Source organism: Corvus hawaiiensis, chromosome 9 (genome assembly GCF_020740725.1).
Source record: "Corvus hawaiiensis isolate bCorHaw1 chromosome 9, bCorHaw1.pri.cur, whole genome shotgun sequence".
In the NCBI taxonomy this organism is placed as follows: domain Eukaryota; kingdom Metazoa; phylum Chordata; class Aves; order Passeriformes; family Corvidae; genus Corvus; species Corvus hawaiiensis.
In genome coordinates, this window is record NC_063221.1 from 26,694,084 (window position 1) to 26,712,564 (window position 18,481).

General features: G+C 42.2%; 1 protein-coding gene across 8 annotated transcripts in view; it reads left to right on the forward strand.

The window, feature by feature from the left end:
• The window catches only part of ELAVL4 (ELAV like RNA binding protein 4), a 100,349-nt gene extending 92,140 nt beyond the window's left edge, over nucleotides 1-8,209 (forward strand). For all 8 annotated transcript variants that reach the window (XM_048312784.1, XM_048312787.1, XM_048312786.1 and 5 more), the window contains exons 6-7: nucleotides 486-524; nucleotides 4,728-8,209. In XM_048312784.1, coding sequence (XP_048168741.1) covers nucleotides 486-524; nucleotides 4,728-5,055 — 367 coding nt within the window. In that variant the 3' untranslated portion in view covers nucleotides 5,056-8,209. The remainder of the gene's footprint in view (nucleotides 1-485; nucleotides 525-4,727) is intronic.
• The last annotated feature ends 10,272 nt before the right edge of the window (nucleotides 8,210-18,481 follow it).

Below are 18,481 nucleotides of genomic sequence, written 5' to 3' on the forward strand. Positions count from 1 at the left end.
TTGGTGGTCAGTTTAGATTGACATATCATGAAGGATTAATACTAAATACATGTAATAAAATGGGAAGAATGTATTGTGTTAAAGCAGATAGTCAAGAATTCTTCCCGTTCCAGCAGTTTTGGACTTGACATTTTATTTCTGAGTTAACGGTGAATATCAGGTGAGCAGTTGAATTACAAAAAACAAGTTGAATTATAAACAAAAAGTCAAATCCTAAGTGGATATTTTTTAAAACCAAACTCTGGAGGTTAAGGTTTCCTCTAAGACTGTAGACAAGTTTAAAAAAGGCTTTTAAATGCTCTGGTGGAAATTTAAGCACAACCTCAGACTTAACAAAGCAGGCTGGGAGTTGTTAGGCTCCTTAGATGTGTGGGAAACTTGTTGAACGTTTCTTCTTTGAAAATGGAACGCTATTAATAATAGTTCCATTGAGCGATCTTGCCATCTGTGAGACATTAACCCAAAGACCCTCCTTCTCTTTTCAGGCTGGACAATTTGCTTAATATGGCCTATGGCGTAAAGAGGTAATTAGAATTCCACAGATTGCCAGATGTCCGTGTTGGCACAGATTGGTGCTACAATTTATTTTTTTTTTTTTAATTCACTAACTTTATTTTTTTTATTCCTTCTTTTCTTCCACCAGCATGTCAAATTCTTTTTAAGTTTGGACTTCAGTTGGTTTTGTTACTTTAAAGGCCTCATGCACAAGTTCTGTGGGGCTTTTCAACCTTTTTTTATTTACAGGTGGGCTTCTCAAATGGTTTAGGTGCCACAGCTACAAGCATTCAAATTACAGTTGCTCTGCTAAGTGGTGCTTTTTCCAGAATCAAAACTATTAACTTGATTTTTTTTTTTTAACAAATCTCTCATATGATAGTGGAAAATTTAAGTCAAAATCAGAATTAGGCTGCTGTTATCTAAATCTGTTCCTCCCACATCTGGCATTGTAAGTTTGACTTGAAAATACAGCTGTGTGCACCTCAATCAGCCCGAAGTTTCTTTTGTTACAGGTTTAATACTTTGAATTTTTTTTTTCAGTCCTTGAAATTAATTTTTTTGTTTGTTTAAAATAGCTGTGTGTTTGTATGTGCACGCATGTGTGAAAGCTCAGCTGATTTGTCAACATTTCTGCTGTTCCATGAGTATGTTTGATCTGATAGCTAAAATGAGATGTGTTGTTAGTGTTTCTTTTAATGGCATCATCAGTATAAGCGACCCTTGCAGCAAAACAAAGGTGTTGTCTTATTCCTGGTGTTACCCTAAGATGTCCAAATTAAGATGAGAAAGTACTACTTAATCTTCTGAAATGGTCTACTCACCACAAGTGAAAATTATTTGAGCTTTTTCTTTTTGAAGCTCATCCTCTAAAAAGGTATGGTAAGTATCTCTTTACACTAGCTAGTAGCAAGACAGTAATGTGGGGTTTAACTCCTAGGTAATTCAGTACAGATCTGAAATCTTAAGAGTACTCACAAGAGCAATAGTCAGAACTCTTCCCAGAAGCACCAGTGCTGGTGCAATGGGCACATTGGTTATGTCGGAATATCCTTAGTGGTGGTGGGAATATGGTGAGTCAGAACCCCCTGCCTGATTTTATCACACAGCCCTGCTCTGTTCTCCCACCTTTTTTGTTCCTTGAAAGCTTGTCAGAAACATGGAAAAATTCCTGGTCGAGTGTCTGTCATGTGCAAGTCAATGTCAGAAGGATGGGTTTGTTCTGGGAGGTTTCCCTGGGTTTTTGCTGCTGCTTCCTTGGAATTGGATTGGTGTGTGGTGCAGGATAGGCTGAGTCTGAACAGAGGGAAAGAGCAATTTCCTGCCTTTATAGGTTATACATCTGCTTTCTCAATATTGTCTGCAGTGTTACTGTAAGAACACAGCAGTGTTTACAGTCATTTTGCAGGCATCTTAAATTAGTTCTTATCTCCTCTCAGCAAACCTTGGCAGTTGTACCTGCACTAGCAAATCCTGAATTTATAGGCACAAGGTCACAAAAAATACCGCACTGATAATTTCTGAAGCTGCTTCTGAAACATGAGATTGGCTCTCCCTGTGCTAACTGTGTGGTACTGATGGAAAATGAGACATGCTGATGTGGAAAAAGGTTTTATTGAGGCTAGTTTCAGATCACTTGCTAGTAGCAAAGCTCCTTATGCGATAGGTGATCTTGTATTTGTGTCAATACGCTTGCACCAGTTTTGTGCGTGTTTTGTTGGATTTACAGCAGCTGCTGTGCTCATGGCACATAAATAGTTGAAAGCTGCAGAGCTCCTAAAGGTTTCCAGGGAAAAGCTGCTCTCCAGTGAACTGTAGGAAACTTTAACCCTTTACATTGGTGCAGCATTTCTTTAAAATGCAAAGCCTGATAATGCATTGTGACATGCACAGCTTTGCATGGTGCAGGTTTTACAGCATCCTGACTTAAGAGTGTGGTGTATCCCTTATTGTTGTATTTCACATTACATTTAAGCATTCCAGAAAAGCAGTGTTTGCTGCCTTATACCTGTTACTGGCACAGTCGGCAGTGGCCAGCAATGGGCTTGAAGTCCCATCTTCCAGATTTCAAAATGAGCTGAAGCTGTTGGCTTGTACAAGCCCTGGCTGTGCCTTATTTCCAATCCTTACTTCTACCTGAGGTGGAAGGAGCAGTAGAAATCGGCTGTGGCCAGCCTTTCTGTGCTGTAGTGTTGTGATAATGTCACTGGTTTCACTGTGCGGGAGAAAAACTAAAGTATGTTGAGATGGGGATTTGCAAAAATGAAGTTGAGTTGGAAAATTGCCACGTATTTTTAATAAACTGTCTGCAAACCTTCCTGAGGATCTGATGCTGTGAGCATTTGTGAACTGCTCATTTACAGTGTAGCTACACCCCAGTGATGATCCTCAGCTTAAGATATATATTCCAAGTGTCTTCTTTTTCCCTGAATATACATAAAAAGTGCCATCAGGCATCAACAGAACAGTGAGCAGCCATCAAGTGTGCAGTTTCCTTTATGGTTATTTAATATACACTGCATAATATTGTGCGGATTGCTAAATGTGTGTGGAAATTATTAGAAGTGTAAGAAGTTTTGAAGAGCACAAGAGCTCACTCAGCACCAGAGTCCCTCCCTCTGCTCCCTCAATCATCGCTCAGAAAATCCTGAGGAATTATTCTCTTCTGGTATTAAAACTCATCATATTGAAGGTACACGTGAAACTGGATTTTTAAGACATTTCCTCTGTGCAGTTGTTATTTTAAAACATATCCCAAAGTGTAGCTTCAGAAGGCATGTCAATTTTTTTCCACACTGATGAAAGGAAAATTATGTTGATCCTGAGGGCTGATACTGCTTAACATCTTCATTAATAACCTGAGTCATGGGCTGTGCTGCGCCCTCCTTGCATTAGCGGGTGACAGTAAATTGGTGAGGAGCAGGGGCTGTTGCTGCTGCTGGCCATGGCTGCCACTGGGGAGACGTTGGAAAGCTGCAGGAACACGCTGAAATTCGGGAAAGGCAAATGTGGAGTTTAGCCCCTGACTGCTGCCTTCAGCTGCCTACAAGGGGCTTCAGAAAGAAGGTGAAGCTGAGCTTTTTGCAGAGGTCAAACGCGAGAGGACAAGAGTCAGCAGGGACAGGCTGCAGCAGGGGAAATTCGACTTGAGGATAAGGGAAACTCATTCACAGTGAGGATGGAGCCCTGGAGCAGAGGCTGCAGGAGCAGAGTTCCTGTCCTTGGAGATTTCCTAAGCTTCCCCTCTGCAGGGTCATGAGCAGCAGATCTCATTTGAGAAGTTTGTCTTGCTTGGAGCAGGAGGCTGATCAGATGATCTCCACAGATCCTGCCCAGCCTTTTTTATCTCTCGATGGTTCTGTGTTCGTAAACACCTGGCTTTATCTGCTCTCTTTGGATGTTCGAGGTAAAGTCCCAAAGGACAACGAGGGAGAAATGTTAGGGTGCTCTGTTGAAATCTGGGAGTTAGTCCCTTTCTGAAGAACCTAAAGCCTGTCATGGAAATGATGCCTCACAGTATGAAGGTATCAGTTGACATGCTCATTAATTGTATTTATGTTCTACTTACTCTGCAATTGCTTCATAAATTTTCTTTGATATGTGGCTGGCTCTAGGACTTTTTACTACCTGGATTTTTTTTCCCCAGCGTATGACAATTAAGGACCATGTTAGGAGAAATAAAATGTACCACTTAGAGCCATCTCTCTAATAGTATTTTTAGCTGAAGAAGCTACTGTTATAGCTGAATTCTGACAAAGGCATTTCTTATTAAACTTTAAAATAGGTCTTGAAGTTTGCTTGGGTTTTTTCACTGCAGACTAGTAGGAGACGAAGGATTAGATCTCCGTTGTCCTGAAACTTATTTCGGTGCTGGGAATACGGGGCAAATTTCTACAGACCCTTTTTACATGAGCTGTTGTTTATCACAGCATGTGCAGGCCCTCCCTGACTCAGATTGTCCTCAAGCATTTCTTTCCTGAGGGCTTTGTACACGTCTGAGCAGGGCTTATACTTGGAGGAAGATGCATTTATGCCCAGATTTGGCAATTTTATTTAGTACAGCTCCCCTCCACTTGGGTAGGAGTTAGAGAGCAAGGGTGGCTCTGTGGCCCTCTTCCAGGGACAGGATCCAGAACCTTCAGTACCACTGGCTTATTTACTTTAAATTCTTGGATCCCTATAGCTTGTGCCAAGAGATTTATTTAGAATAGACCCCTCTTTTTGCTCGGTAGGTTTTCTCCGATCACAATTGATGGTATGACGAGCCTTGTGGGAATGAATATCCCTGGTCACACCGGGACTGGATGGTGCATCTTCGTCTACAACTTGTCTCCCGACTCGGATGAGAGCGTGCTGTGGCAGTTGTTTGGTCCCTTTGGAGCGGTCAATAATGTCAAGGTGATCCGTGATTTCAACACCAACAAGTGCAAGGGATTTGGCTTTGTCACCATGACCAACTACGACGAAGCTGCCATGGCGATTGCCAGCCTTAATGGATACCGTTTAGGAGACAGAGTATTGCAAGTTTCCTTTAAAACCAATAAAACCCACAAATCCTGAATTTCATATCCTTACTTACTAAAATATATATATATAAATATATATACGAACAAAACAAAACAAAAAAAAAACTCTTCAAGGCTTATATTCAACCATGGACTTTATAAGCCAGTGTTGCCTAAGTATTAAAACATTGGATATCCTGTGAGGAACAGGAAAGGATTTTATAATGCTTAGAAAAAAAAAAAACCTTTGATGCATTGAATGTTCTTTCATAGCTGTCGTTGTTGAATATAATATACATAGATAACAATGTGCAGGGATTTTTACCCGGCCAGCTAGTTTTACTACCTTCCTTGAAGGTGGGTCTTTTTAAGATGACCATTCACTCATTTGAAAAAATAATAAAACAAAAAACAATTTTTACAAACTAATGGGATTAAAAGCGAGAAAAAAAAAATTTTTGTTTTCTTTTCTGTTTTTTCAAAACATTGATTGAATCAGATTGGTAAACCCCCCACACAAATTAAAGAGGAACAATAAAAATTGCAAAAAGAAGAACATAATTTTGCAACTTTTTTTATTTTTCCTTTTTTCTTTTGTATCATGTGAACTAAACAGTCTTCTGTTAGGGAATGGGGTAACGGGGGATACCTGATGACATAACAATTTAAATAACATTAACAATGTTGCCAAAGAGGTGGTCTCTTTGCTGAAAATGGGTTTCAAGAAAAATCTATTTTTATAAAATATAAAGAATTTTTACAAGAGAATCTGGATTTGAGAAAAAATATTTTGACTGGCTAATTTAGGGGAAATTGACAACTTTGTCATGTTCATACTGCACTGGTAACTTTTTAGAGATCAAGATGTGTGTTTTAAACTGGATTAGTAGATTGTTTTTTGAAGGATGGGCTACAAACAGATGATCTTCGTATCTTTTCATAGCATGTAATAAAAATATTAAATACAGTACGGGAGAGTGTTCTTCCCAGGCACGCAGTTACCCACAGTCAAAACCCAAAAGCAAGGAGATGAGTTGCAAGACGGTTTTTCTTTAAGTCATCAGTATGGGATATCAGCAGAACAAAAGTTAAAAAAATTAATTTTTTGATCAAAAACTTCCTTGGTTTGAGCAGTAGGTGCTACAAAATTATTTACATATCTTAGTATCATAGTTAAATGTAATGTGTTTAGAAAAAAATACATTTGCTTTAAATTTGTTAAGAATTTTCAAATTCACTTTATAGCCCAAGCTAATATAATTGGGCTGTGTTGGCACATTTGGAACACTGTTTATGTTGCTTGAAACACTTATTTATTTAATTGCCGATGTGATGCATATGGCCAAAATCAAATATAGCTAGTTTGGCTAGTCTACTTATTTGTTTACTTAAACTATGGGAAGAAGCATATTATTGTGTCATTTTGTTGTGTGTGTATGTGTATATATAATATAAATATATATATATATAAAGTTATTTTTTCTTTTGGTTAATTTATTATAAGTTGTAACACTTTGCTAGTTTTGTTTGTATATGTCTTAAAATGTTTTCTTATGATACTTAAGTGACAGAGGTATCAAGGTAACTTGTGTAGAAATATTGTTTGATATATTGTCATGTTTGTTGTGAATATTTTTTCTTACTGCACAGTAGAAAAGAAAACAACTGGGTCTTTATTTTAATGTAATTCAGATTGGGGAAAACAGAGCTAAGGGAACAAAATGACTGAGGGGGTGCTCTCCCATGTCCAGTGCACTGATCATTTTAGTATGTTTGTGCTTTGTACGGTTATATATTTAAAACAAAAAAGGGTCATGCTCTTCCCTGAGTACTAGAAACAGTTACTCGCTATGCATAATCTAGTTGATAGTTAAATTTGCTATTGCTTTTCTTGTCTTGTTATATAAAATCTTTTCAATACAAGTTTAGTCTTAATGGTAATAAAACGTTATGGTTATTTATAACTTGTGCTTATTTTGTGCATTTTTTCCATGCTATACCCACTAACTGCATGTAGACTAAGTATTGTTTTTTCACACTGAAGAGGCAAACTTTTGTAGTAGACAAATAACTAAAAGCAAAGGCTGCATCATAATTTTATCAGTTTTTTACTTTAACAATGTTAGATTTTAGTTTAAAGGAACACTCATTCAATGTTCAGGGAAACCTTTATACATCATCTGCTATGAATGAGCGCAGTTTGCTGGGAAAGTTTTGATGCATTTGCTAAGCATTAGTGGGGAAGGCATGTCAGAATCTTTTCTCTACGATGTGTTTTACTATCTGAATAATAATAATAATTTAAAAAATCTTTCTTAGGACCAGGCAGTTGTATACTTTAGTTATAATGAATGACTTCATGTTAACCTTGCTAGTTTAGATCATTTCTGAGGGAAAGTATTGTAAATGTTTTTTTCATAACCTTGTTGTGTTTGAATTATTTGTACTTTAATTGTCCAGACAATAAATGAAAGTGTGTAGAATGGCTATGGACTTTCCACCTTTTTAAGTGTGTTCAGATGTTTTAGTATTCCCAGCTGCACCTCAGCCGAGGTAGAGGTTTAGTCTCTGATTCCAGAAGCAAGGTCTTCAAGAGAGAAACGTTCTAGTCAAACCAGATTGAGCATATTCATGATTTGTTTTTCCTTCTGAAGGCCAGAAAGAATCGGCCATTTAATTTAAGATGTTGAACACCAAATACCAAACTGTAACTTTCATTTATTTGAATGTGGAAGATGCTGAAGGGTTTCTACTATATACAGTATTTTTACACAATGAAAATATTAACTCAGTCAATATCAACACTTTAAAACATAGTGAGCAAATTTCAGTGATAATAACAGTTTTTAAGCCATCATTTAGTTTGACTTTTCTATGAATATGCTATGAATGTCATGCAATATGAAACAGTGTACATATTGTCTGATGTACAACAGTATATATGATCACATTCCAAATTTGATTCTTTTCACCATGTGTTATAACTAGAGTTGATACTTCTTTCAGTTGACTTGTTTGAATCTCATTAATACAAATATTCACTTCATGTTTATGTTCTGTAACATTCACTAATTGAGAATATGTACCTTGTAAAACTGCAGCATTGAATTTCGTAACTGAGATTAGGAAACTCTATCAGAGGGCTGGATGGACTGTGTGGTTCTTCAGCTCCTTCACCTATTAATAAACTCGTGTTTTTGTGAGATTAAGTTACCATGTTGGTTATAATAATTAATTTCAAGCCACAGAATGAGTTTGTTCTTAAATTTACAGCTTGCTTAATTCATCCTTAAATCGCCATGCCATAGTAAAAAGCAGAAGTGGTTAATTTGGTCTGGTTAAAGACTTGGCTCTGAAAAACACCATCCTTCCATCTACCTGTATATGTATATGCACATATATTGATTATATACATATATACATACACTTTACAACATTCACCAGCCCATTAAAAAAAAATGCACTCTCCATTTAAGAAAGTGATATTTTATAACCAGCCCTATTTACTGTGGTTCTGTCTGCTTTATAGCAATTGATAGGGTTGTCACCTAATTTTTCTGCAGTCCTTTCTTCAGAAACTAGTGAGACAAAATCACTGTATGGTCTGGATGTTCTTAAAACAGAATGCCACTGGCATTGGGGCCAGTTGTGATTCAGATTATCTCCCACTTCGAGGCTGGCTTGTTGTATCTGTTTCTTCATTCAGTAGCTTGGTGAGCTCCTGTGAGCTGAATCACACCAGTAACATGAGAGAAAGGGCTCTGCCAGCTTTCAGGACGTGGGATGCAAAGTTCAGTCCCCCTTTTTGAGAGTATCACAAATGGGAGCAGGATAAAAGCAGTCACAGACAGGTGATCCTATGCTGATCCTATGGGAGTGTTTTCAGAAAGTTTTACTGAAACACAGTTTCTGCCCAGCTGGGATCGGAACCACATTTCACTTACACACATTCAAAGTAATCAAGGTTTATATTTCCTTCTTGAAAGGGTAATCACTCTTTCTGCAATTAGTGAGCCTGCTGCATAAATGGAAAGTCACCTGGGGGAGGGTGTTTCAAGTGCATTCGCTTTGTGTTCCACTTCAGCTTACCTTGGACACAGAGCTGGGGTTGGAATGCAGGGAGAGGGGAGTGTGTGTTGGGAAATGATGGCTGGCAGATCCAAGGGAGTAATGAGCTACCCTTAAATTCATACTGGGGCCATTCAGCTTTCCTGGTGACCCTGAACTTGTAGCAGCCAAACGCACACGTACTCTAGTGCTCCTCATTTCCAGTGGGTAGGGGGGTCTGGATGCACTGCAGCAGGTAGAGGCTGCGGCCTGGGTACTTGAATCAGCCTCAGGCCAACTGAGGGGAGGGGCACACCCTGAGCTGTCCCAGGGAGGTCTTTCTCCATCACCAGAAGCCAGGCAAGGCTGTTACCTTGCACATCTCACTTACATGGCTACAGAAAGGTGAGGTAAAGCCAGGTCAGAGTGTGGTAACAGCAAAGATTTGCTCCCTGCCCTGAAGATCTTGCAGACTGAGCTCCATGCACAGAAGTAATTCATTGTGCATACAGAGCAAAATGAAAGGAGATCAAATCCAGCATAACTTCACGAAAGCTCTGACATCTCAGACTAATACAATATCTCTCTTCTAAAAATAACTGACTTCTTAAACCCAGGAGATGGGATGGAGGCAATCCAGCTGAGCCTCAGTAACTCATAAGGGGACAAATCACCTGGATACAAACAGGGACTGCTGCTGGAGGGAAACACAAGGCACCAACCAGATACGGACACAAATCCTGTGGGATGCTGCACTTGGGCGTTGGTGCAGTGCAGCCCCTGTCCCCATGCACAGGACAGTGCTTTCATCCCAGGTGCATTGGGGGTATCTTCAGCCAGGGGAGTGGTGGTGCTGGTGCAAGAGGCGCTTCAGAAACCTCTCCCAGAAACACTGTTTGCCACTGGTGTGCTCAAGAAATTCCAGTGGGATCACGTGCAGCATGGCACCAGGGTGAGCGGGAGACACAGAACTCTGCAAAGAGTCACCAAGCTTGAATTGTTTCTACCTCCCATAAACACAAACCCTGTGTTTTAAAAAGGCTGTTCCTGTAAATCTTCCAGAGCTGAGCATTAGAATGGGCTGTAGGAAGAGGAGTGCCCAAAAGGAGGGGTCATACAAAAGCACCCTGATTTAACTCCCCCACAGTTAAGAAATCAGACTGGTTCTTCCAGTTTAGCAATTTTCTGAAATGCTCTTTCTACTGACAGTAGAAATAACTGGGAAGATGGATACACACACAACAGCTGCTTTTCAGACACAGTTGGAAGTTCTGCTTGCCACACTCCTAAGGTATCACTGATATTTTTAAACATCAATCCGGCATATTTTAAAATATTTCATCTTAAATTTCATTCGGATTTTAGATGTTACAGGGCTGCAAGTTATTTCTTGTGCAGTAGCAAAAAACAAAATCCTAAAACCTCTGTTCTATTCACTGCACAATAAACCTCCCATCTCACATCAGTGGGGTTTGGAGCTGCCAGAAAGCAAGACCCAGCTATGGCTGCTTACAGGCAAACACAATCCAAAGCAGGTTCATATTCCCTCTCCCAGAGAGCAAGCAAAACCATGTGCTAAGTGGAGCATTCCTCTGCCAACAAGTCCAGAAGCTTGTTTTGGTCACCAGAAACGAGTGTCTTGTCCCCAAGCCCTCCAGCCAAGCCACTGGCCTTGTGCTGCCGAGGCCCCCAGGCACTCGTCAGGTGTGACATCCTTGTCCTGCCACTGGGTTATTCTTGGGGGGAGCCCAGCCTTGCTCCTGTGTCTGAAGGACAGGTGGGATGGGCTTTACTCCTCTGTCAATACGCCCCATGGCACAGGTCCCCTACACTGGGGACTCTCCCGGCAGGCCATTGTCTTGCCGGGCCTACAGCACCCACCGTGTCAGTCCCTCACTTAAAATAACCAAATTTCCTCAATTCCACTTCTGATTAGACAGCTAATAGCCATCAGTCAGGAGGAGGAGCAGGTGAACAACCACCTCTGGCCTTATTTTGTCCATTCTGAGCACCTGCTTAACAACACAACCATTCAGGCCCTGGGTTCCCCCCTTTCCAAGACCACCAGTGTCACCCTGTCCTAGACAAAGCCACATTTTAGGTGCCGCCCAAGGTTGCCAGAGCAGGCAGTGCCATGGGGCTGGTGAGTCTGGCAGTGCCTGACCTCCACTGAAATGCTCCCAAGTTCTCTTTCTCTTCCAAGACCCAGGCAGGAGCCTGAGATGCTGCATGGCCAGAGCACGGGTGTTTCACAATGACACAAGAGTTTATCAAATTGGAGGAAGCAAAAATAAAAATCCCCTTAACTCTGAAAATCAACATAAGCAATGCCATTGAGAGAGAAACCATTTACAAATAAACCCCTGCTAAAGAAAAAAAACCCTGCCAAAGGAAAAGGGGTTCGGTTTGGAGGCCTTGGCTGTGCTGGGGTATCACTGTGGATGTTACTGAGTGTGGCTGAACTGCCCCAGAAAACTTCTCATGGCAACATTGAGGCAACATGACAGTCCCAAAATAGTAAATTTTATTTAGTGACTTTTAAACACACACAGTCATTACCTTCTCAGTCTGAACATCAGGACTGACTAGAGTTGCCACAATCCATTTGTTTTAAAGCAGCACTTAGGCTTTTTTTCCCTTGCATTTTGTTGGAATTGCACAGGTCCCAACAAAATGATATGCAAGAATTAGCTTTTTACGAACAATACAATTCTGATTTTAAATCAGCACATGAGACAATTAATTTTGTAGGATAAGGAATCTGTTGCAAATATACAGCAGTACACCCACACATCACCATCTGCTGTGGAGAATTAAATGTACAACTCACAAATTAAATCCTGCAAAGTTGGTGCAAAAAGGTCCTTGCTTGAATTTAAACAAGGCTGTGGAAACCTGCAAACACATTGCAAAAGATCATGAAAACAGTAACAAATTTGTCCATCTGTGAGTCAGTTCTAGCAGGGTTGGGGTTTGGTTTGGTTTTGTTTTTTATATTGGTGAATTTGCAATAACTGTTGCAGCTCACAATGCAAGCTGTGTAAACTGTATTTGAGCTCCCCTGGCCGGGAGAAGTCACTCTTGGAAGTGCTCCCTACAGGCTCCATAACTTTATCCTAGGTCTTCTATTCTTACAGGGAGGAAAAACAAAACACAACAAATCAGAAAACACAAATTCCTTTTTTTTTTTCATACTCAGTTTATTGAAGAAAAAATAATTGGCAAATCTGGCAATTGTTGTGGATGTTTTATTATTAGATTTATTAACAAACACTGTTCCTCTGAAGTGAGGAAAAATAAATATCAACAATTACTGCTGCCACGAAAAAAACTCTGACAAGCACAAATAACTGCATCCCTTTGACTCCCCTGGAGCCAAGCCTTCATTCCCTGATTTTGCTCCCATGTTCTTCTAACACACTGCTCTTAATATTTTTTACACCTGGCAGTACCACCTGTCACATTTCCTGATCTCCTGCACTGAGGAAACGTCTATGAAACCTTGGTAGCCAAGGAAGGCAGTGAAGCCTCTGGACCTGAACACACCAGTAAAACACAGGGTTGGGTGTGAGGAGGAGACTGGAACAGCCTCGAAGCCTGAACTCCTTGCTCCCCTGCCTTTTCCATGCTTGGCTTTGACCCCCACGTCTGCTGGGCACTTGCTGCCAGCCGTGGGCTGTAAATGAGCCTGGGACCTGCTTCTCACACTCAACAGCTGTGGACCCTCAAAAAATTGTGTTTTGCAGCATTAGGATGACCAATGCTATGCCAGTGATCTCTGAAATGCAGGTGCCCTTCTCTTTTCTTTATTAATAGGATGCCAGGAAAACACACTGGCATTTTCCCGGGTTACTGCTTGATTGTATCAATCAAAGAGCTATAAACACGCTGTCTCGAAGCACACACTTAGGCCACCAAGCCCATCCGCATCTGGGGTTCTACCTGCACATCCCCCAACCATGGGGTAGGAAATACAAGATACAGCATTCCCCTGACACAGAAAAAAAATGCTCTGGTTTGGTGTTCTCAGGGATTTTAGCAAGGTGGTTTTTTTTGAAAATGAGAAGATTTCCTAAACCTTTTCTGAGATGCATGCGCTGCTTTAACACGCACTTATCCTCTCACACACCTGGGAAGTGCTCTCAGTACACACACCCCGAGTATAATTTATGCTGAGGGGGCTGCTACATGTTTAACTCAGATAAAGTGTATCCGTAATTAAGAAATGCAGCATCAGAGGTACAACATGCATGGAAATTTGCGGAAAGGATTCTATCAACGGAACGAATGCTGCTGAAGACTATTTAAAACCACAACCTAATCAGAAAACTACGCCTCTCTATATATTTATATCAATATCACCAACCCTTTGACATCCCCAGCACTGCTAACACTCTGCCTGGAAGCCGACTTATCGCAGCTGCCTTGGGCACACTCGCATGCATAAAAAATCAAGTGACTTGATTAATCAGTGGAAGTTGCTGAATCATGGGCTTGCAGCTGTGCCTGCATAGCCCTGGCTATCGATGGGAAACCGGCAGCCTGGGATTGAGATTAATCCCTATCAGCTGGTCCACAGACCTGTGTGGCCCTTTGCCAGCATTTTTATGAGGAACAGAATCTTAAAAATTTCAGACCTGAAAAATAGCCATGTCAAAGGGGTAGGAGCATGTGTGTGAGAAGAGACTCCAACCACAAGTGTGGAAAGGGAAGTGGAGTTCAGAAGAAGAGAGGGGAAAGCTGTGGGCAAGAAAATCCTGACTCTACTTGGAAGCTGCCTCCAACAAGCACAGCCAGAGGCAGCAGCTGCGGGAGTATCCCAGCTTGAGCAAACTCTGTCTGAAATTCAGCAGCCCCACCAAGGGAAGAGCAGGAAGAAGTGAAGGATGTGTGCTATGGATGGGGATGGAAAGCAAAAGCAGCCAGGCTGTAGCACCATGCAACCTCTTCTGCATCTCCTGGGCATGAGCTACCTTGCCTTGGGTTTTCAGAAATCAGAGAGACTGGGAAATATTTTTCTTTAACACATAAAGAGCAATTTGTCCAGAAGAACTAAAGATAAATGTATAAGGGATATGTTTTATTTGACACTCCCTGTGGAGGCTCCTTGCAAGGCTTACCCTGCCCAGTGTCTGGCAAGCTTCACCTGCTCTCAGGAGGGCTGGAGGCTGTGGGAGAAGGAGCTTCCTTTCTGTGCCAGCCTGTGTCTGAGAAAAAAAAAAACAAACCTTGGAAACAAATCACTGAGCACTACAGGACCATGTGCAGCAGCCCTGCTGTCTGGCTGTGTGCCCCAGATGGGAATGGTGCTTTTTGTCACAGAGTTCAAGCCCTCCCATCCAAGCATGTTATCCTTTGGTTGTATCTTCAGGTAAAACAAACAGCCACTGCTCCTCTGAAGGACCCTGCCCCAGCTGCTTTCTGCTAGGAAATCAAGAAACGTTTTGTTTAAAGAAACACATTTGCCAGATCTTTACTGCCAGGCAGCTGGTCAAGGCTTTTGCTTTGCTTTTTCAGAGGGTGAGTTAAGTGTCCTTGAATGAGTGTCTGGAATAAAAGAAAAAGGAGGGCAAGCACCCTTTGTGCCAAACCTCTTACGCTTCCTCCAGTGTGACTCTGCTGCACTTGTGAATAATCATATTAACATATATTAGAGGCGTTGTGTGCCAGTAATGGAAGAGATTGTGAAACCACAGTAGCTTATCTATTAAAATAGCCAGAGCAACAACATCGTGTCAGCTAAATTAAAAAGCAAAGAAGACACCAATCAGGTTGATCACTGCCTAAACCCAGTGTATCTTTGGCTACACACGTAGATATTTCAGTATGAACTGACTCTGTGTGTATTTTCAATATTAAGAGAGAAAATACTGTTCTTTGCCATGTTATAAACTAAGTTTGTGCAATGGAACAGATTTTTAAAGCTAAGTTAAAACCTCTTGAGGATAAGGGGTTTATAATGGAAATGCTGACAGCCTCTTAACTGGAGCACTGGGATCTCTCTTGCTATTATGACCAGATAAACCAACAAGGTAATTCAATGTAGTGTTCCAGCTCCAAGACACTAACACACTCCTTCTGGTCCCAGGTGCTGAGGGGAAGTTAAATATAAAACTTAATGAAACTGCAGTGACTGAGTACAGGGCGGGCTGGTTGCCCCTGCACCAGGGAAAGGTGAATTTCCCTCCTGGGAAGGTGTCTGAAAGGCAGGCAGTGACCGGCTGGCTCAAGTGCAAGCTCTGGCTGAAGCCTTCTAAACTTCTCAGAAGTCAAATGGCTTTCTAAAGTCTAATGGGTGGCTAAAGTTGGAAAGCTGTGAGAATCAAACCCAGCCTCTGCACACACACCAGACCAAGAATTGACTAGAAACGCAGAGCAGGTCCAACACTGCCACCACACCTCCACACAACAGTGCTGGGGGCAGGATCTCTGCTCACAGGGGCTGGGGGACACAGACCTGCCCTCACTCCCTGCAAAATTGCCCCAGTTTAGCAGTTCAAATGCCAGGGAATACAACTCCACTCACAAAGCAACAGCTACAGGGAAGCTGAGGCATGGATGGGTGTTCAGTCCTTGCTCTGTTTCCAGAGCTTTCCCCTCCCCTAGAGGCAGGAGGTAGCAATGGGGTTGTGCTAAACTGGCACAGCTGTTCTCCAGCTTTTGTCCAAACAGACGGCAAAGCTGCCAGCAGCAGGAATGCCGTTCATGCCATGCTTTGACACCCAGAAAACTTTGCTGCTCCTTTTTGTGCTGCTTATAATATTACCAAGACTACTAGGAGGTGCACACGCTGCATCTACCTACACATGAAATCCTGAGCAAACTTCCCGAGGTTGGTGGGCTGGTAGCACTGCCTACTGTCAAGACTGTCTGACATTCCCAATTACAAGACTCTATTTTCAGCTGCTTATAACTGTCATATTTTGACCAGTAACTTGTCATTTTTCCATCCTGGGCATCTGCCGCAGGCTGAATTTTTTGGAAAGCTTCAGCCAAAACAATATAGCTATTCCCAAGGGCAAGGCCAGGGAACAATGCACTGTTTTGTAATGGTAAAAGAGAAAAAGAACTGACATCCTCTTCTTTAAGATGCACCACGACTCCTCACAGTTTGGATAGGGGAGTAGAAATTTAGTCGATCTGTGACCTTTGTATTAAGGATGTGCCTTTTTTTTACTGCTGTGAAAATCTATGCAAGTGTGGCCAAGTGAAAGCGTTTGGAAAAATTCCAACCTGGCTTCTTCAGCAAAGACTTTTCTTTCACTGAGAATCCTAAAAACTCTAAGGATCCTGTCCTGCTGGGCTCGTCTTGCCCTCCAGCTTGTGCAGAAGGGAGTAGCCCCACCCCAAAGGCAAAGAGATGGGGAGAGAAAAGGCAGAACTGGAACAAGGAGGAGATGGAGGGGAGCAGACAGAGTGATTTGCACCCACCAAAGCTGCTGGCTTTCCAGGGCTGGGAATGGGATCCAGGATCATAAGTGTCACCATCAGGAGGCTGCCAGGAAGTGCTGTGAGATCCCACTGTGTCCGGTCAGAAGCGGCAGGTTTTACAGCTCGGAGCTCGGCGTGGCTTTTCCTGGGTTCACAGCCCACCAGCAGGAATTGCAGCTGGAAGTGCTCCACACTCTGGAAATCAAGTGCCAAAATGAGCAGCAAACGTTTAGCAACACCATGCAGAACTCTGGGTCAAACGCCCTTCCCAGGCCCACAGAGCTTTTGGCAGAACCATCCAGGCGGCTGAACTGGGACAGCCTCCCGTGCCCAGCTGCATTCCCACAGCCCTCCCAACCCCCACAGCAAACAAAGCAGGGACCTGTGGGAAAAGCATCCCTGACTCACCTGTGCTCCCAAACCCATCCCGAGCACCAGCCTCTCCTGTACCTGGGGTGGCAGAGGGAACGTGTGACACCAAAAGCACAGCGTGGTTCACACACACAGGCAGTGCAGGTGGATGCTATTCGTGGATTCCCTAAATTTTGACTACAGGAATACAATCCTTCATTATGCCCTTTGAATATGGAAATCCAGGAGAGGGAAAATGGAGGGTGCTTTCCTTCTTGACAGTTGTCTTTGACTGGCACATCCTTCCTTTACAGAAAGCTGATGTTTACTACTGCGATACATTTATTTTGAAACTCAGTTCATCTGCAGTAAGAAATTACTCAGACCATTAATTTTGGAAGCCAATGCTGAGAGATCACGAATGTTAAGAATTCTAATTATGTTGGGTCTGGAAAATTTAATGAATAAAAGAGACTTTTCATAAGCATCTCAAGCCATAATATTTTAATGCTATTGGCATTAATTAAAATATCTGGAATTTTTAAAGGAGCCCTCTCCTTCTCCCTTTAAATATTTTACTTCTACCATTAGAACAGAAACAGAATTTTGCTCAAGCCACAAAAAAAATGTTCTCTGTGGCTGATCATCTCATTTATAATCATGTCATGGTGGGAACAACCTTTTGCTGAAATTTTGTTTATGCTTCAAAAATTTTCTCCTAATATCTTCTTCCCTACCCCCCTTCCCAAGCACTAGCAGGCCTGGATTTGCCTTCTGTGCAGAGCTAGGAAGATAAAAGTCCAGATGATTTGGCATAGTACAAGGGACTGAACTCTCAGTTGCTGATTAATGATACTATCTATCTCAGAAGGTAGTGATTCCCTCCTTTAGAGCTTAGGGGGAAAAAATAGCCTGACCTTTGAATTCATACTTCATCATTTTCCTCTGGTATTTGTGGCTTTCTGCAGGACACACGGCTCAGTGCTGCCCTGCTCCCCACACCAGCCAGCACAGCAAACACCCTGGGAAAGAGGGGGCACCTGCTCCTCTGCCTCTGCTTTGCAGGCACAGGGGCTTCCCATGGATTTGGTGCCATGTCCTGGGTGCCTGGCAAAAGCAGTGGCTTTTCTAGGGGACACCCTTGCACTGCTGGGTGGGCAGATCACGGCTGTCAAGGTCTCTGCTGCTTGTGCTGTGACCAGCAGCAGCAATGCTGAATGCAGAGGTTAGAGACAGCTCTGGCTCTGAGGTTTTGGAAAGTGGGCTCATTCCCTGACTTGAGAGCTCAAATGAGCTCAGAAAGATAAAAGGGGTTGGTTTTGGTTTTTTTTGGCTCTGATCTTAAGCTCACAGGTTTTAGCTCGGATTTTTCTAAGTATCTAAATATACAGTCACTTGCTAGGTGGTAATAGTGGGACCTCACCTTGTTTGATGGTGTTCTCACTTTTTAGAGTGTCTAATTAAAGGAGGGACACAGGAGCTGTCAGTGCTCAACCATTGACAAAATGGAGCCAGTGGGTTTTCCAGGCACCAAACATGCCAGGAACTGCCTCAGATGGAACCAGCATCTGGGCAAGGCAAGGGCAGGTGAATGGAACATTAGGGGCAATGAAGAAGCTGCCATGCCCTCAGACACATTTAAAAAGGCATTT